Source organism: Nyctereutes procyonoides, unplaced genomic scaffold, assembly GCF_905146905.1.
Source record: "Nyctereutes procyonoides isolate TBG_1078 unplaced genomic scaffold, NYPRO_anot_genome, whole genome shotgun sequence".
Lineage (NCBI taxonomy): Eukaryota > Metazoa > Chordata > Mammalia > Carnivora > Canidae > Nyctereutes > Nyctereutes procyonoides.
Window position 1 is genome coordinate 24,018,626 of NW_026575122.1, and position 15,785 is coordinate 24,034,410.

Genomic DNA, 15,785 nt, shown 5'->3' on the forward strand with positions numbered 1-15,785 from the left:
GCCAAATGAGCAGGCTCAGAAAAATTAAGCAATTTTCCCAAAATCACAGACCCAAATGGCAGATCCGGGAAATGGGAAAATTACTGTTACAAAAAATGTCTTGCCTTTAGTGAGACCAAGGCCTACTTTGGAATTGAGGGCGGGGGTATTGTTCAATATCTATATACCACTCTTATCCCTGGGGGTCTGGGTGATTTCCTACAAGTCTACCCTCATCTCCCATTCATAACAGCCTCCTGGACTCTTTACACATATCTGGGACGACACAAATTCACTAACTTAACAACAAACATCTCTACAGATAGCTGCTACACATTAACTGGTATGGAAAGTGAAAAACCTAACTTTCCTTCCTGTATATTTCATTCTTTTAGAGGCCAAATTTTGAACAACATTTTCAAAGTTCGTCTTCAAACCAGTGGAGACAGAGAAATGAAGGGTGAGGAAGGCAAAAGAAATGCCATAATGTCAGATTCACAGAGTACCAGAACTGAGAGCTCATCTAAGCATTTCATCCTTAAAGAAACTTAAGCCCAGAGGTTAATGTACTTGCCCAAGGACACACAGCCAATAGATTTGCCAGGGAGAAGGTTTCAAGACAACTTTCTGCTAAGATATGTGGGAACATTCTGAAACTTCTTTACACTGTTTGTCACCTTAATCCACTTAACCTTTATTGACTGAATTGCATTAATGGGTGCCATGTGCTTAATGCCATGTTAACTAGTAGGAAGGATAAAATCACCACCCAGAAAAACTTTCCTAAAGATGTTTACCATTCTGCTGGGGAAGCCTGATAACTATTGGGAAAATCATAAATTAACAATACAGATCAATATATATGCCAATACATGTAGCACTGATGTGATATTCAGAGAAGTTTATAAGAAGTGAGTCTCACTGGGCTGATGAGTCTGGGGAAAACTTCTTAGAGGGTATGGTGTGACATGGATCATCCTGGGAAGAAACGATAAATGTTTCCATAGAAATGTTTTCTTCCTTCCATAGAGGGAAGGCCATCTTGGGTGGGATAAAAAGGTGGCTTTAATATCCTCAAGGCAACATGACTCTTCTTTCTGCTTAAGGAGAATCGCCAGACTGGGAGTAAAAGGGAGAGAGAAGGTTTATTTCAGGGAACACTGAGGCCAACTCCTAAAGGCATTGACTGCCAGGCCAAAAGTGGCATTGGAGGTAGATAAGAGTTGTGCAAAGGGAAGAGAAAGTTAAATTACACAATTGAGAAACAATCTGGTTTGGGAAGCTTCTAAGGAGTTTGATTCCTATCAGTAGGACAATGGCAAGCTTTGATTCAAGGGAGTTTAAAGCATCCCTTTCAACCCAAGGAGAGGTTTTAGACTATGAGCACACCTCTCACCTACCTGGTCACGGCCACTCATTGTGGTGTGCTTTTCCATTTTTCTTCCTCTCCTTCCGTTCTTTCTGGAGACGCTCCAGTTCTGCTTCATACATCATCTCCTGAATCAAGTACTTCTCTCTTCTCATCCGATCCCTTAGATCTTTTGGGAGGTCTGGGATCAGATATGAAATGAGGTGCTTTATACAAAACACGAGATGCTAAAAACATAAAGGAGAATACAACACGTTAGATCTATTGCACCTCCTTAGCTGGAAAGAGATCTGGTAGGTGGTATAAGAACTCTTATTCCAGGGATGTGGAGCCTCTTGAGTGTCTGGAAAGTGGAATAAGGCCAGAGAATGTATGTGAGGAAAGAAGATCACAGGGATCGTGAGGACTGAACTTGGTCTGATGACACCTCACAGGGAATGAGGAAAGGAATCAGGAAAGAAGGTAGAGGAGTGGTCAGAGAATGCAAAGGAGAGCCAGAAGTACCTATACCATGGAGTCAGAAAACTCAGGGTTGAATCCTGGCTTTTATTACTTAAGAAATGTCTGCTTACCTGGGAAAAAGTCACTCTGAGTTTCAATTTGCTCATGTATAGAACGGGCATTATTGTGAAAATCATAAGAAAATGTTCAAGATGCTTTATCTATTGCTAAATTCACTTTGCCAATTTGACTGCAAGAATGATCAATAGGCCTTAAGAAAATGATCATTTCAGGAAGAAACTTTTTCTGGCACACTGCCACAAATTCTTTACACCTGACTTACTAACAGCTGAAACTAGAAACACTGTCATTTCTGTTTGTCTATATGATAATGACCAGTAAAGTACCAGATGATAATTTAATGACTCTCATAATTCTAAAGTATTAGATAAGTGAATTTCCAGGGAAGAACAGCTTATCTTTTCTTGGTTCCCTGGAATGAAGGAAAAAAAAATGATGGAAGAAGAGTATAGGAAATGTCAAGTCTAAGGCAAGAGGCAGTCCTGGTTTGCATTAATCTGGCTTTAATATTATGTGACAGGAGATGAAATTTCCATTTATAAAGTACAGTCATAGAAATGCAAATGATTTCTAGTAGCAATTTTCTTAAAAACTAAAAGAAAACAGGCAATGTATTTTTACTGACATATAAGTAATTGCTAGGTAGATATAAAGTTAATTTTGAGTCTTAGATAATGAATACTTATTTATGTCCTGAATATAAGTAATGTCATGATGACACACAAAGAGAGGCTACCATTTGTGTGATACCCAGCTTAGTTGTTTTCCAAACTATAGCCCCTGAACATCTACATCAGAAAGAATCACCTCGGAGGGCTTGTGGAAAGCAAATGACAAACATGATGTATCTGAGTCTGTAGGAGTAGGGATGGAAAAAACTGCAATTTTCCTAACGTCGAATAACAATGGTCCTAGAACATTAGAATAATGATTTCTGATGTATCCACTAACAATCAACAATGGACTTTCAATCGTTTCTTGGACAACTCAAGGTGAAGAAAAAGATTTAAAAAAGAGGCTATATAATATTACTATAATACTTCTGGACATAAATAACCACGTTGAACATTCTCACACTTGCATTCATGCATTATTCTTAGTTACTTAATTATGGCAAAGGAATTGGTTAAGAGAACATACCTCAAATACAATGATAAAAGCCAATCGAGCTGCTAGAACATGCCAGAATTGCAATGTGTAGCCATAGGGCACCAGTGAGTGCGGGGGGTCACGGTAGTCTCGGTATCTATAAATACATAGAACGAATGTTATGTTCCGAACTATGATTTTCTGACTCCCAAATCTCATTCATTCCCACATGTAGTCCTCATTCATGATAGATAGTTCAAAAAAGCTTCTCTATCCTAGACATTTGTCACTTATCCATTATTTTTTTTTCTTCTGGTAAAAGAGTATCTCTTCTCCTCTGGTGAATTATTCATGTGGCTTAGGCAGGGCTCACCTTCATCCCTGACCCCAGTTCAAAAGATGACTCAGACTTGATCAATGAGACTCCTCATCAGGGCTTCTGTTAGAATGGTCATTTAGTGAATTATAATTAAATCCATCATAGACTGTGTGTGGAGAGAGTTTGCTTAGAATGAGGTCATGTGAGGGCAGCCCGGGTGGCTCAGCGGTTTAGCACCACCTTCAGCCCAGGGCATGATCCTGGAGGCCCAGGATGGAGTCCCACGTTGGGCTCCCTGCATGGAGCCTGCTTCTCCCTCTGCCTGTGTCTCTGCCTCTCTCTCTCTCTCTCTCTCTCTCTCTCTGTGTCTCTCATGAATAAATAAAATCTTAAAAAAAAAAAAAAAGAATGAGGTCATGTGAAACAATGCAGAGCCAGTAGAGAAGCAGTGTCTTGCTGATGCTGCTGGAGGCTTGCGATCCAACCATTACTAACATTAGTATCATCCTGCCAACCTCCAGTTACCTGAACCAATGATGTTCTTTTTAAGTCAGTTTATACTGGATTTTTGCCACTTCCCACTAAAAAAGTCCTTTCTTTTTAAAAAATTTTTTATTATTTTTTAAAAGTCCTTTCTAATATATGCTCCAACTATAACTTTTGAGTCTGTATCAAATTCCACAAATATTTGTTGAACACCCATTAGGAAGTAGGCACCTGTCCTAGGAACTTAAATCTGTGTGACTCCACTTTATTTTTGCCATTATCATTACTATCACAGGTAGAAAAACTGAAAAAATGATTTTCCATATTATAGAGTTTCATGTTTCTTAGCCCAGTATTCTTTTCATTAGCCCCAGAAATGTGGAAAGATCTGGAGATGCTAATTCTTCTAATGATTCTGTGTGTAAACACACCAAATTCCCGTATCTGAGGAAAAGTTATGATTATCAAGGTGCTCATTTAGATTGTTCCTAACCTCAGGGTCAGCACTAAGTTGTGTATGAGGAGACAAGATAATTCCTGTGCAGAGCATCTTTTTTTTTAATTACACACAATTGACATACAATGTTATATTGGTGTCAGGTATAGAACATACTGATTTGACAATTCTATACATTAGTGCTCATCACAATAAGTATAGTCACCATCTGTTATCATTCAATGTTAGCACAATATTGACTATATTTCTTATGCTGTACTTTTTCATCCTGGGACTTATTTTATAACTGGAAGTCTGTATCTCTTAATCCCCATTCTATTTAGCCTATTCCCCTACCCACTTCCCTCTGACAATCACCAGTGTGTTTAAGGGTCTGGTTTTTTTGTTCATTTATTTTTTTTTAGATTCCATATATAAGTGAAATCATATAGTATTTGTTTTTGTCTGGCTTATTTCACTTAGCCTAATCTCCTCTAGGTCCATCCATAATGTCAAGATCTTGTTCTTTTTCATGGCTGAGTACTATTTCACTTTATGTATAAACTACCTCTTTAGGTACCTCAGCGGACTCTTGGGTTGCTCCATACCTTAGCTATTGTGAGCAATGCTTCAATAAAATGGGGTACATGTATCTTTTCAAATCTGTTTTCATTTTCTTTGGGTAAATATCTAGTGTAGAATTACTAGAGTATATGGTATTTCTTATTTTTTGAGGAACCTCCATAATGTTTTCCACAGTGGTTGCACCTATTTACATTCCCACTAATAGTGCACAAGGATTCCCTTTTCCCTGTATTCCTGCTAACACTTATTTCTTGTCTTTTTGATACTAGCCATTCTGGCTGGTGTGAGGTGATATCTCATTGTGGTTTTGATTTGCATTTTGCTCATGGTTAGAGATGTTGAGTACCTTTTTATTTCTCTCTTGGTCATCTGTATGTCTTCTTTGGGAAAATGTCTATTCAGATCCTCTGCCTATTTTTTAGTCTGATAGTTTATTTTTTTGGTGTTAAGTTCTTTATATATTTTGGATATAAACCCCTTATCAGATGCATCAATTGCAAAAATCTACTCCCATTTACTAGGTTGCCATTTTTTAAAATTTAAATTCTATTAGCCAACACATAGTACACCATTAGTTTCAGATGTAGAATTCAATTTCCTTTGCCTTGCAAAATCTTTTTATTTCCATGTAGTCCCCATAGTTTATTTTTGCTTTGTTTTCCTTGCCTGAGAACACATATCCATAATTTGCTGTGGCTGATGTCCAAGAGATTACTGCTCACCCAAACTCTCTTCCAGGAGTTTTATGGTTTCAGGTCTCATATTTAGGTCTTTAATCCATTCTGGGTTTATTTTTGTGTATGGTTATGAGAAAGTGGTTCAGTTTCATTATTTGCATGGAGCTGTCCAGTTTTCCTAACACCATTTGATTTTTTCCCCCACTGTATGTCTTGCCTCCTTTTTCATAGATTAATTGACCATATAGATGTGGGGTTATTTCTGGACTATCCTTTTCCATTGATCTATTTGTCTTTTTTTGTCCTGTGCAGAGTATCTTTGAAGAGTATTAAGGACTATAGAAATGAGCTGTCACTATTATCACAATCATCCTATTAATTATCATTAATAGTTATGGTAAATAATAATAGTGTATTTATTTTGTCAATAAAATTATATTTATGATGAGTATCTAGTGCTGAGATTAAAAATCAATCTATTAGTGCCTTTAAGCTGTTGGTTCTCTCTATAATGATGAGGATTAGGTAATTGCCTAGAATACTTTTATTCTGGTATATAGTTACATAAATAGCTCCTGTCAAAGGTCCAATTTATTCAAGAATAAAAGTTCTAACTTTCTTTTACTTTTTGCAGAGCACAACTAGTCAAGAATCAAAGTGTGTTTTCTACAATTAAAATAATGTGATTCCTATTGTCTTTAGCTACCTATATTTCAAATATAATCTGAATAAATATTCTAGAAGAAAAATGGCAGTATGCTTTTAATTATACATATGGTTGGTTATTTGGTAAACATATATTTATAAAAGGAGGGGACCTGGGATGCCTGGATGGCTCAGTGGTTGAGCGCCTGCCTTAGGCTCAGGTCATGATCCTGGGGTCCTGGGATCCAGTCCTGCATCGGGCTCCCTGCAGGGAGCCTGCTTCTCCTTCTGCCTGTGTGTGTTTCTCATGAATAAATAATTTTTTTTAAGGAGGGGACCTGAATATTTCAAGAGTTACCCTCATTAACTCCTTAAACTTAAAAAAAAAATTAACTCTAAATTCAATTAGCCAACATAAAGTATATACTTAATTACTTCACTAAAACAGAAAATTTTCAGAACCTACTGCTCCTTTCTTATTTATGCCTTAGCTGTGCTCTTGTGCCCTTCATGGTGACTGCTCAATCTCTCTTAGCTTCTCAGACTTTGTTCAGCTTTACTTTTGAAGAATATTAGTAAAGCTCTTTCTCCCCAGATCTCTTCTAAATTCATTGGGTAGAAAATCATGGTGTTATCCCCTAGACTCTTTCCAAAGACACCAATGTATTGTCCTCAAATTGCTGCTACACATTTGTAGCAAATAAATGAATTCATATATACATCTGTATAGTATAGTACAACCATTCATTAAAGTATGAGACTAGAAAGATAAAATACTTTTTATGACACAGCGAGAGAGATTATCAAACATGACTCTATTTTTAAAATTGGACATATATGCAAGTAGTTGCCCCTGCCCTCACTCCCATCCTACTGTTTGGCTCTCTGTGTTTCAGTTACCACATCCTCCCTGCCAGTCAGTAGGCACATGATCTTCTTTCTATTGTCACAAGGTCAACGGTAGCCTAATCCTAGGGCACAATGCCTATATCATTTGCCTCACTTCATCTCCTCACATAGGCATTTCATCATCTCTTATCATCATGAGGTGAAGGGTGAGTACAGCGCTAGATATTTTGAGAGAGATACCGTATAGCTTTTCTTAACAGTATATTGTTATGATTATTGTTATTGTTGTAAATCTCTTACTGTGCCTAATTTATAAATTAAACTTTACTATGTAAGTGTGTAAAGAAAAAACATGGTATATATAGGTTTTGGTATCATTCAGTTTCAGGCATCCACTTGGGGTATTGGAATGTATCTCCCACCAATAATCGAAGACTACTGAAATATGCAAAAATGAAAACACTTGTTTTTAGGTGGTGATCTTGCATTTTAATTAATAGATTTTTTATATTTTTTAAATTAACATTTTTTACATTTTTAATATGTAGAAAGCACTTATATTCATGGTTACGGTGAGTTGGCAATATATCAGATAGTTTCTTTTTTTTTTTTTTTGACATTTGGATGGTTAATTTATTTATATCTTATCCATAAACTAAAACTCTGTGCAGCCACTGAAACTGACATGGAGTATATCCATGATTTCTTCTTTTTCTTTTTTTTTTTTTTTTATAAATTAATTTTTATTGGTGTTCAATTTACCAACATACAGAATAACACCCAGTGCTCATCCCGTCAAGTGTCCCCCTCCGTGCCCGTCACCCATTCACCCCCACCCCCCGCCCTCCTCCCCTTCCACCACCCCTAGTTCATTTCCCAGAGTTAGAAGTCTTTATGTTCTGTGTCCCTTTCTGATATCTCCCACACATTTCTTCTCCCTTCCCTTATATTCCCCTTCACTATTATTCATATTCCCCAAATGAGTGAGAACATACACTGTTTGTCCTTCTCCGATTGACTTACTTCACTCAGCATAATACCCTCCAGTTCCATCCACGTTGAAGCAAATGGTGGGTATTTGTTGTTTCTAATGGCTGAGTAATATTCCATTTTATACATAAACCACATCTTCTTTATCCATTCATCTTTCGATGGGCACCGAGGCTCCTTCCACAGTTTGGCTATTGTGGACATGGCTGCTAGAAACATCGGGGTGCAGGTGCCCCGGCGTTTCATTGCATCTGAATCTTCGGGGTAAATCCCTAACAGTGCAATTGCTGGGTCGTAGGGCAGGTCTATTTTTAATTCTTTGAGGAACCTCCACACAGTTTTCCAGAGTGGCTGCACCAGTTCACATTCCCACCAACAGTGTAAGAGGGTTCCCTTTTCTCCGCATCCTCTCCAACATTTGTTGTTTCCTGCCTTATTAATTTTCCCCATTCTCACTGGTGTGAGGTGGTATCTCATTGTGGTTTTGATTTGTATTTCCCTGATGGCAAGTGATGCAGAGCATTTTCTCATGTGCATGTTGGCCATGTCTATGTCTTCCTCTGTGAGATTTCTCTTCATGTCTTTTGCCCATTTCATGATTGGATTGTTTGTTTCTTTGGTGTTGAGTTTAATAAGTTCTTTATAGATTTTGGAAACTAGCCCTTTATCTGATATGTTATTTGCAAATATCTTCTCCCATTCTGTAGGTTGTCTTTGAGTTTTGTTGACTGTATCCTTTGCTGTGCAAAAGCTTCTTATCTTGATGAAGTCCCAATAGTTCATTTTTGCTTTTGTTTCTTTTGTTTTCGTGGATGTATCTTGCAAGAAGTTACTGTGGCCAAGTTCAAAAAGGGTGTTGCCTGTGTTCTCCTCTAGGATTTTGATGGAGTCTTGTCTCACATTTAAATCTTTCATCCATTTTGAGTTTATCTTTGTGTATGGTGCAAGAGAGTGGTCTAGTTTCATTCTTCTGCATGTGGATGACCAATTTTCCCAGCACCATTTATTGAAGAGACTGTCTTTCTTCCAGTGGATCGTCTTTCCTCCTTTGTCGAATATTAGTTGACCATAAAGTTCAGGGTCCATTTCTGGATTCTCTATTCTGTTCCATTGGTCTATGTGTCTGTTTTTGTGCCAGTACCACACTGTCTTGATGACCACAGCTTTGTAGTACAACCTGAAATCCAGTTGTTGAGAATCTATATCTCGGGACGCCTGCATGGCTCAGTGGTTGAGGATCTGCCTTGGGCTCAGGTCATGACCCCGGGGTCCTGGAATTGAGTTCTGCATTGGGCTCCCCGCAGGGAGCCTGCTTCTCCCTCTGCCTATATCTCTGCCTCTCTCTGTGTGTCTCTCAGAAATAAATGAATAAATCTTAAAGAGAATATGCATCCGTTTGTTCAGCCCCTGTATAGTATACATCCATTTGTGGATCTATCACAGAGCTCTGCTAATTTGTGCAAAAAGGAATGCAATGTACCTACACTGGCACTTAACTTCTGATTCTTGGTTTCAGAATGAAATTTTTAGGAAGTTCCAGTTTTCAGAAGCAGCAGGTCTCTGGCCTTCCTGCTCTCTAAAGCTACTGTATCATAAAGTCAAGTTTCTCTCTAGAAAACTCCTTATTGCTATGAGTGATGCTAATGAGTCTGGCTCTCTTGTGCTTCACTGCCCACAGCTGTCTCTCCAATCATGCGCTCGCTGGAAAGCACACGCAAACCAAGGCTGGGGTCTGCCTGATGTTATGATCTTAGGTAATTAATGAAACTTCTATGGACATCAGTTTTCCCTAGTAACATAATTAGGGTCTCTCCATCTCACCAGGATCTATAAGTGTTGACTCTCACTCTTTTCTTTTAGTTTGCAGATGACTGTTTGAAGCAGAGCTCTCAGTTGAAGTGCTATCCTATACTCCTGATCCCACTGGCCTTTTCAATGAGGCAGGGGTTCGAGAGGTGCTCAGATGTCATTTGCGCCCCACACCTCTGTTTTTGATAGAGTGCTTTTTTTTTTTTTTGTCAAATGACTGGGTACATGTTTATTGTGCAAACAAAACACTTCCCTGGAAACAGACAGAAAGCCAAGCTTCAAAGCTAATTGAATCAATGTTTTACTTCTCTAATCTTCATTTAGTATCTTCAGAGAAACTAAGTGGTCCAGCAGTGTCAATGTTTGCAGGAATTTTTCCAAGTGAGTTAGAATTGTTTTCAAAACATAACACTTGTAATTTCTTGGCTTCAGTTTTACGTGTGGGAAAAGCAGGACGTTCCCACTTAGATTATGGCTTGTAAACATTTTTTTCCAGTTCCAGGTATACTTAATTCGTTCCCATTTTTGAAATGTAAAAGTACATGTACATTTGAAAGAACAAGAGTGAACTTCTCATAACCGCCATCTAAGGTAAGTCCTAGAACGTGGTTAGTAACTTAGAAATGCCTTGCTGGCAATCCCAGATACCCAGAGAGATAACTGCTATTTAATTTTCTGCTTCTCTTTATAGTTCTACTACTTATGCAAGTGTTTCTGAGTAAAACTGCTGAGTTTGTCTGCTTTGAACTCTATATAAATGAAATCATAATGTATGTGTTATTTTGTGATTATACCTTTAATTAATATGCAATTTTTGAGTTCTCAATTCTATTCCATTTTCTATTTATTTGATTCTGTGACACCATTACACTGATTATAATTTTATACTAATTCTAACATAAAGTAAATCTCTACTATTATTCTTCAGAAGTATCTTGACTATTCTTCATCTTTTGCATTTCCATAGAACATTATTTTCAACTTCAGGTACAACCTCATCATATTTAATTTTTTAAACTAATCTCATTGATCCATTCATATTCTTCTCTCTAACCTTTATATTTATTTAATACTTAGTATGATAAACCCTCATGTCTACCATGTAACGCAAGAATTAAAACATTTTCAGGAACTTATTATACCTTACCTTCTGCTCCTGATTTGGCCTTGATGGTTTATATGTTTCAAGGAATTTATCCATTTCTTTGAGGCTGTCAAGTTGTTGGTATATAATTGTCCACTGGTCTCTTATGAGCCTTTGTTTTTCTGTGGTATCAGTTATCATGTATCCTCTTTCACTTCTCATTCATTTGAATATTTTTTTTCTTGGAAAGTCTAGCTAAAGTTTCGTTTATTTATCTTTACAAAGAAGAACTACCTCCTAGTTTCATTGATCTTTTCTATTTGTTTTTAGTCTTATTTCTACTCTGATTTTGTTACTTTCTTCCTTCTCCTAACTTCATTCGTTTGTTCATTCATCTTTCCTTCCTTCCTTCTCCTGGAGATATAAAGTTAGGTTGAGATTTTTCTTGTTTCTTGAGGTAGGCATTTATTGCTATGAACATTCCTCTTAGAATTGCTTTTACCACATCTCATATGTTTTGGTACATTATGTGTCTATTTCTAAATGTCTCTAGCTATATCTTATTTCTCCTTTGACCCATTGGATGTTCAGTAGCATGTTTAATCTCCACATATTTGTGAGTTTTTCTAGTTTTCTTCTTGTAATTTCTCATTTCATACCATTGGCCTTGGGATCAGAAGAGATGCTTCATGTGATTTCAATCTTCTTAAATTGTTTAAGACTTGTTTTGTGGCAGAACATGATCTATTCTATTTCTTTTTATTTTTAACTTAAATTCAATTAACATATGATGTATTATTAGTTTGAGGTTAGTGATTCATCAGTTGCATATAACATCCAGTGCATATTACATCAAGTACCCTCCTTAATGCCCATCACCCAGTTACCCTCATGATCTTCTGTTTTGTTTCTTAACTTTCACATATGAGTGAGATCATATGATAATCATCTTTCTCTGACTGAGATATTTTGTTTAGCATAATACCCTCCAGTTCCATCCATGTTGATATAAATGGCAAGACTTCATTTTGATGGATGAGTAATATTCCTCTCTCTCTCTCCGTGTGTGTGTGTGTGTGTGTGTGTGTGTGTGTGTGTAAACACCACCTTCTTTATCCACTCATCTATTGATGGACATTTGGGCTCTTTCCATAGTTTGGCTATTGTGGAAATTGCTGATGTAAACAATGGGGTGAGGTGCCCCTTAGGATCACTATGTTTGTATCCTTTGGATAAATACCCAGTAGTGCAATTGCTGGGTCATAGGGTAGCTCTATTTTTAACTTCTTGAAGAACCTCCACATGTTTTCCAGAGTGGCTGCACCAGCTTGCATTCCCACCAACAGTGTAAAAGGTTTGTTCTCCTTTCTCCAAATCCTTGCCAACATCTGTTGTTTCCTGACTTGTTAATTTTAGCCATTCTCACTGCTGTGAGGTGGTATCTCATTGTGGTTTTGATTTGTATTCTGGAGAATGTTTCACATGCACTTGAAATGTATGCATTCTGTTGCTTTTGGATCGAATGCTCTGTATATACCTATAAAATGTTGTACAGACCACTTATTTTATTGACTTTTCTGTCTGGATGATTTATCCTTTGTTGTAAGTGGGGTATTAAAGTTCTCTACTATTAGTTTAATGCTATCTATTTCTCCCTAGGTCTATTAATATTTGTTTTATATATCAGGTGTCTATTGGTTGGGTATGTTGGGAAATGTATCTTCTTGTTGGACTGACTAACCCTTTTATCATTATATAATGATCTTTGTCTATTACATTCTTTTAAAAAAATCTGTATTTAAAGCAGACAACATAGCTATCTCAGCTTTCCTTAAAGTTTTATTTGCATGGAATATCTTTTTTAATCCCTTCAGTTTCAGCCTATTTGTGTCCTTACATCAGAAGTGAGTCTCTTATAGGAAGCAAATAGATCAGTCTTGTCTTTTAATTCATTCAGCCACTCTTTTGATTGAAGAATGTATTTTAGAATTTACATATAAAGTAGTTACTGATAGGTATGTACTTATTTGTTAATTATTTTCTGGCTATTTTGTAGTTCCTCTCTGTTCCTTTTTTTTTTTTTCCTTGCTCTCTTCCTTTATGATTTGATGGCTTTCCTTAGTGGTGTGCTTGGATTCCTTTCTCTTTCATGAATCTATGAGGTTTTTTCTTTGTGGTTATTACAAGGCTTACATATAACAACTAACAGTCTATTTTAAGTTGATAATTATTTAGGTCAGATTACATTATGAAACTATATTTTTTTACTCTACCTCCAACATTTTGTTCACATTTCCATATTTTTATATCCCTTAACTAGTTAATGTAGTTATAATGATTATTACTAGTTTTGTCTTTTACCCTCATACTAACATTATAAATGATTATTTCCACTTCTTTTCTATAATATTTACCAGTGAAATTTATGCTTTCATCTATTTTCTTGTTACTAACTAGTACCCCTCCATTTCAGCATAAAGAAATTTAACCTTAGAAATTAAAGATTAATTCCTTTAACCTTTGTTAGGCTGGTCTGGTGGTAATGAAATCCTTTAGCTTTTGCTTGCCTGGAAAACTCTTCATTTCTCCTTCAGTTTTGAAGGACACTGTTGCTGAGCAGAATTATTATTCATTGGCAGTTTTTTTTTCCTTTTGGCACTTTGAACAGATCATGCCATATCCTTCTGACCTATCAAGTTTCTACTGAGAAATCTGATCATTTTATTGGTGGGGGGGGTTTCCCCTCATAGTGTAACAAGTTGTTTTTCTCTTACTGCTGTAAATATCCTTATCTTTAACTTTTGACATCTTCATTATGTCTTGGTGTGGGTCTCTTTGGATTACTCTTATTTGACTCCCTGGATCTGGATGTCTGGGTTCCACGTGAGAGATTCTGTTTTAATTTACTAGGTCACAGTTGGTCCAGAGGAGATTTTAAAATTCTCCAGTGGATTTTAATGCATGATCAAGGTTGAGAACCACTTCTTTAAACCCATTCAGTCAGAAAGGGCTGTCTAAGCAAAACCTCCCCATGGCAGAGCCAGCCCAGGTTTGGCTGAGTGCCATCCTCACCTGCAGTACTTGAGAGGAGTACCGGAGAACTCACTGCCATCAGACTCAGGCTCAGATCGGTTCTCAAAGTCAGAAATTAGAAACACAGATAAACTGGCATTCACATAGCCAACCATGCACCTGAGAGAAAATGAATTATATAATTAGAGCTCTGGTCACCTCTGCATCCAATTCACTGAAGTCTCTACTTCCTACAAACTCTTGCACTTATAAATGCCTTTAGCTGGCTTTGCCTTGTCATAATCATTCAAATTAGGATATACTGAAAAACCCTCAGGAACAAGTCATTCTTTTATTCTAGTTCTTCTTGTTCAAAGTCATCATACAGACATCACTATCCCAATCAATAGATGAAAGACAGTACTGCATGATTAGTATAAATTACAGGTAAGCCACAGTTTCTTTCCTTGATGATGTAAACACACATGCACACACAAACACATTCCTTTATTAATGAATACCTGTATTCTCTCATAATACCCTGAATGTGACTGGTGTTACTACGCCTCCCCTCCAAACTCACATCCCTTGCTATAGTCATGCTAGACTATATTCCCTGCATAAGCTTTCATATCTCTGTTCAGTTTGTCTTTTCTCTTGGGATTCCCTCTTCATTTCTTTCTAAGTAGAAATTTTTCAATGACCAATTGAAATGGCACCCCATCTGGGAAGATGTCCTAATCTTCCCAGAAAAAGACTCATTTCTTCTTCTATATGGTGCTGCCTATATCTAACTTCACCATTACTGTACATATGGGTTTTCTTTAGATTGCAGTTGTTTTTTGGAGCAGAACAAGTGTCATAGGTATTTTTATATCCTAGGGCAGTTTTGTGTAGTGTAGGAATCCAGTAAATATCAAACTCAATTGATTTCATTTGAGGAAAGCTAAACTATCAGAGATAATATCACAGTCTTTAGAATGGATCAGAAATAAAGTTATTGTCTATATACCTTAGGGTTAATAAACTTACTGAGAACATGGCTTTTACTCTGTGCTAGGAGTCAGTATATTTCAATACTAAAAACTTGGGTTTGAGGGTCAAATTGTAGCTTTTCTGCTTTCTAACCATGCAAATTTAGTAAGTTATATAACTTCTTTAACAAAAGTGACTACCTGATAGAGTCATTGTGGGGATTAAACAAAATGATACATGTAAAGCCAGTGACAGAGTGCTTAGCCTATAGCAAGATCTTAATTAAACGTGAGTGGCTACTATTAATTTATTTCTTGTACCTTGCAGAAGGTACAATAAATAAATATTGATTTAATGAAAAAAATCATAGCTTTCTCATTCTCTCCATTAACTTGTCTGGCATGATTATTCCAAGATGCTGAACACCAAATCAAAATGATGACACAAACACAGACCCGATAGTACATGAGTTCTGTGTGTTGTCTTGCGCAAGACAAATCACTGAGGTTTTATCATGGCCTTAAAAAATGAACCAAGGGATCCCTGGGTGGCGCAGTGGTTTGGCGCCTGCCTTTGGCCCAGGGCGCGATCCTGGAGACCCGGGATCGAATCCCACGTCGGGCTTCCGATGCATGGAGCCTGCTTCTCCCTCTGCCTGTGTCTCTGCCTCTCTCTCTCTGTGTGTGACTATCATAAATAAATAAAAATTAAAAAAAAAATGAATCAAGCAGAAGTACCCATTTATCAAGTCACTGATGGGTGAAACAAATGTTCAGTGGGTGTGTAACATGCCTTAATCCAACCAGCAGCAGGTCCCCCCTACCACTCTTTGCAAGGGTAATTTGGAATAATGTCTCCCTCCTCTTTGAACTGCCTGGAACAGGACATGAAAGCAAATTAGTGCTTTGATGATTATTAGCTGTCATAGAGAGTGAGCCGGTTTTTGTGAACTATAGAAT

The 15,785-nt window shown here is 37.1% G+C and overlaps 1 protein-coding gene across 1 annotated transcript in view; it reads right to left on the bottom strand.

Annotated features, from left to right (window-relative positions):
* The window catches only part of ANO4 (anoctamin 4), a 327,266-nt gene that overhangs the window by 1,458 nt on the left and 310,023 nt on the right, over positions 1-15,785 (bottom strand). The window contains exons 25-27 of the mRNA XM_055336489.1: positions 13,912-14,031; positions 3,011-3,116; positions 1,380-1,575 (exon numbers count right to left, since the gene is read on the bottom strand). Coding sequence (XP_055192464.1) covers positions 1,384-1,575; positions 3,011-3,116; positions 13,912-14,031 — 418 coding nt within the window. The 3' untranslated portion in view covers positions 1,380-1,383. The remainder of the gene's footprint in view (positions 1-1,379; positions 1,576-3,010; positions 3,117-13,911; positions 14,032-15,785) is intronic.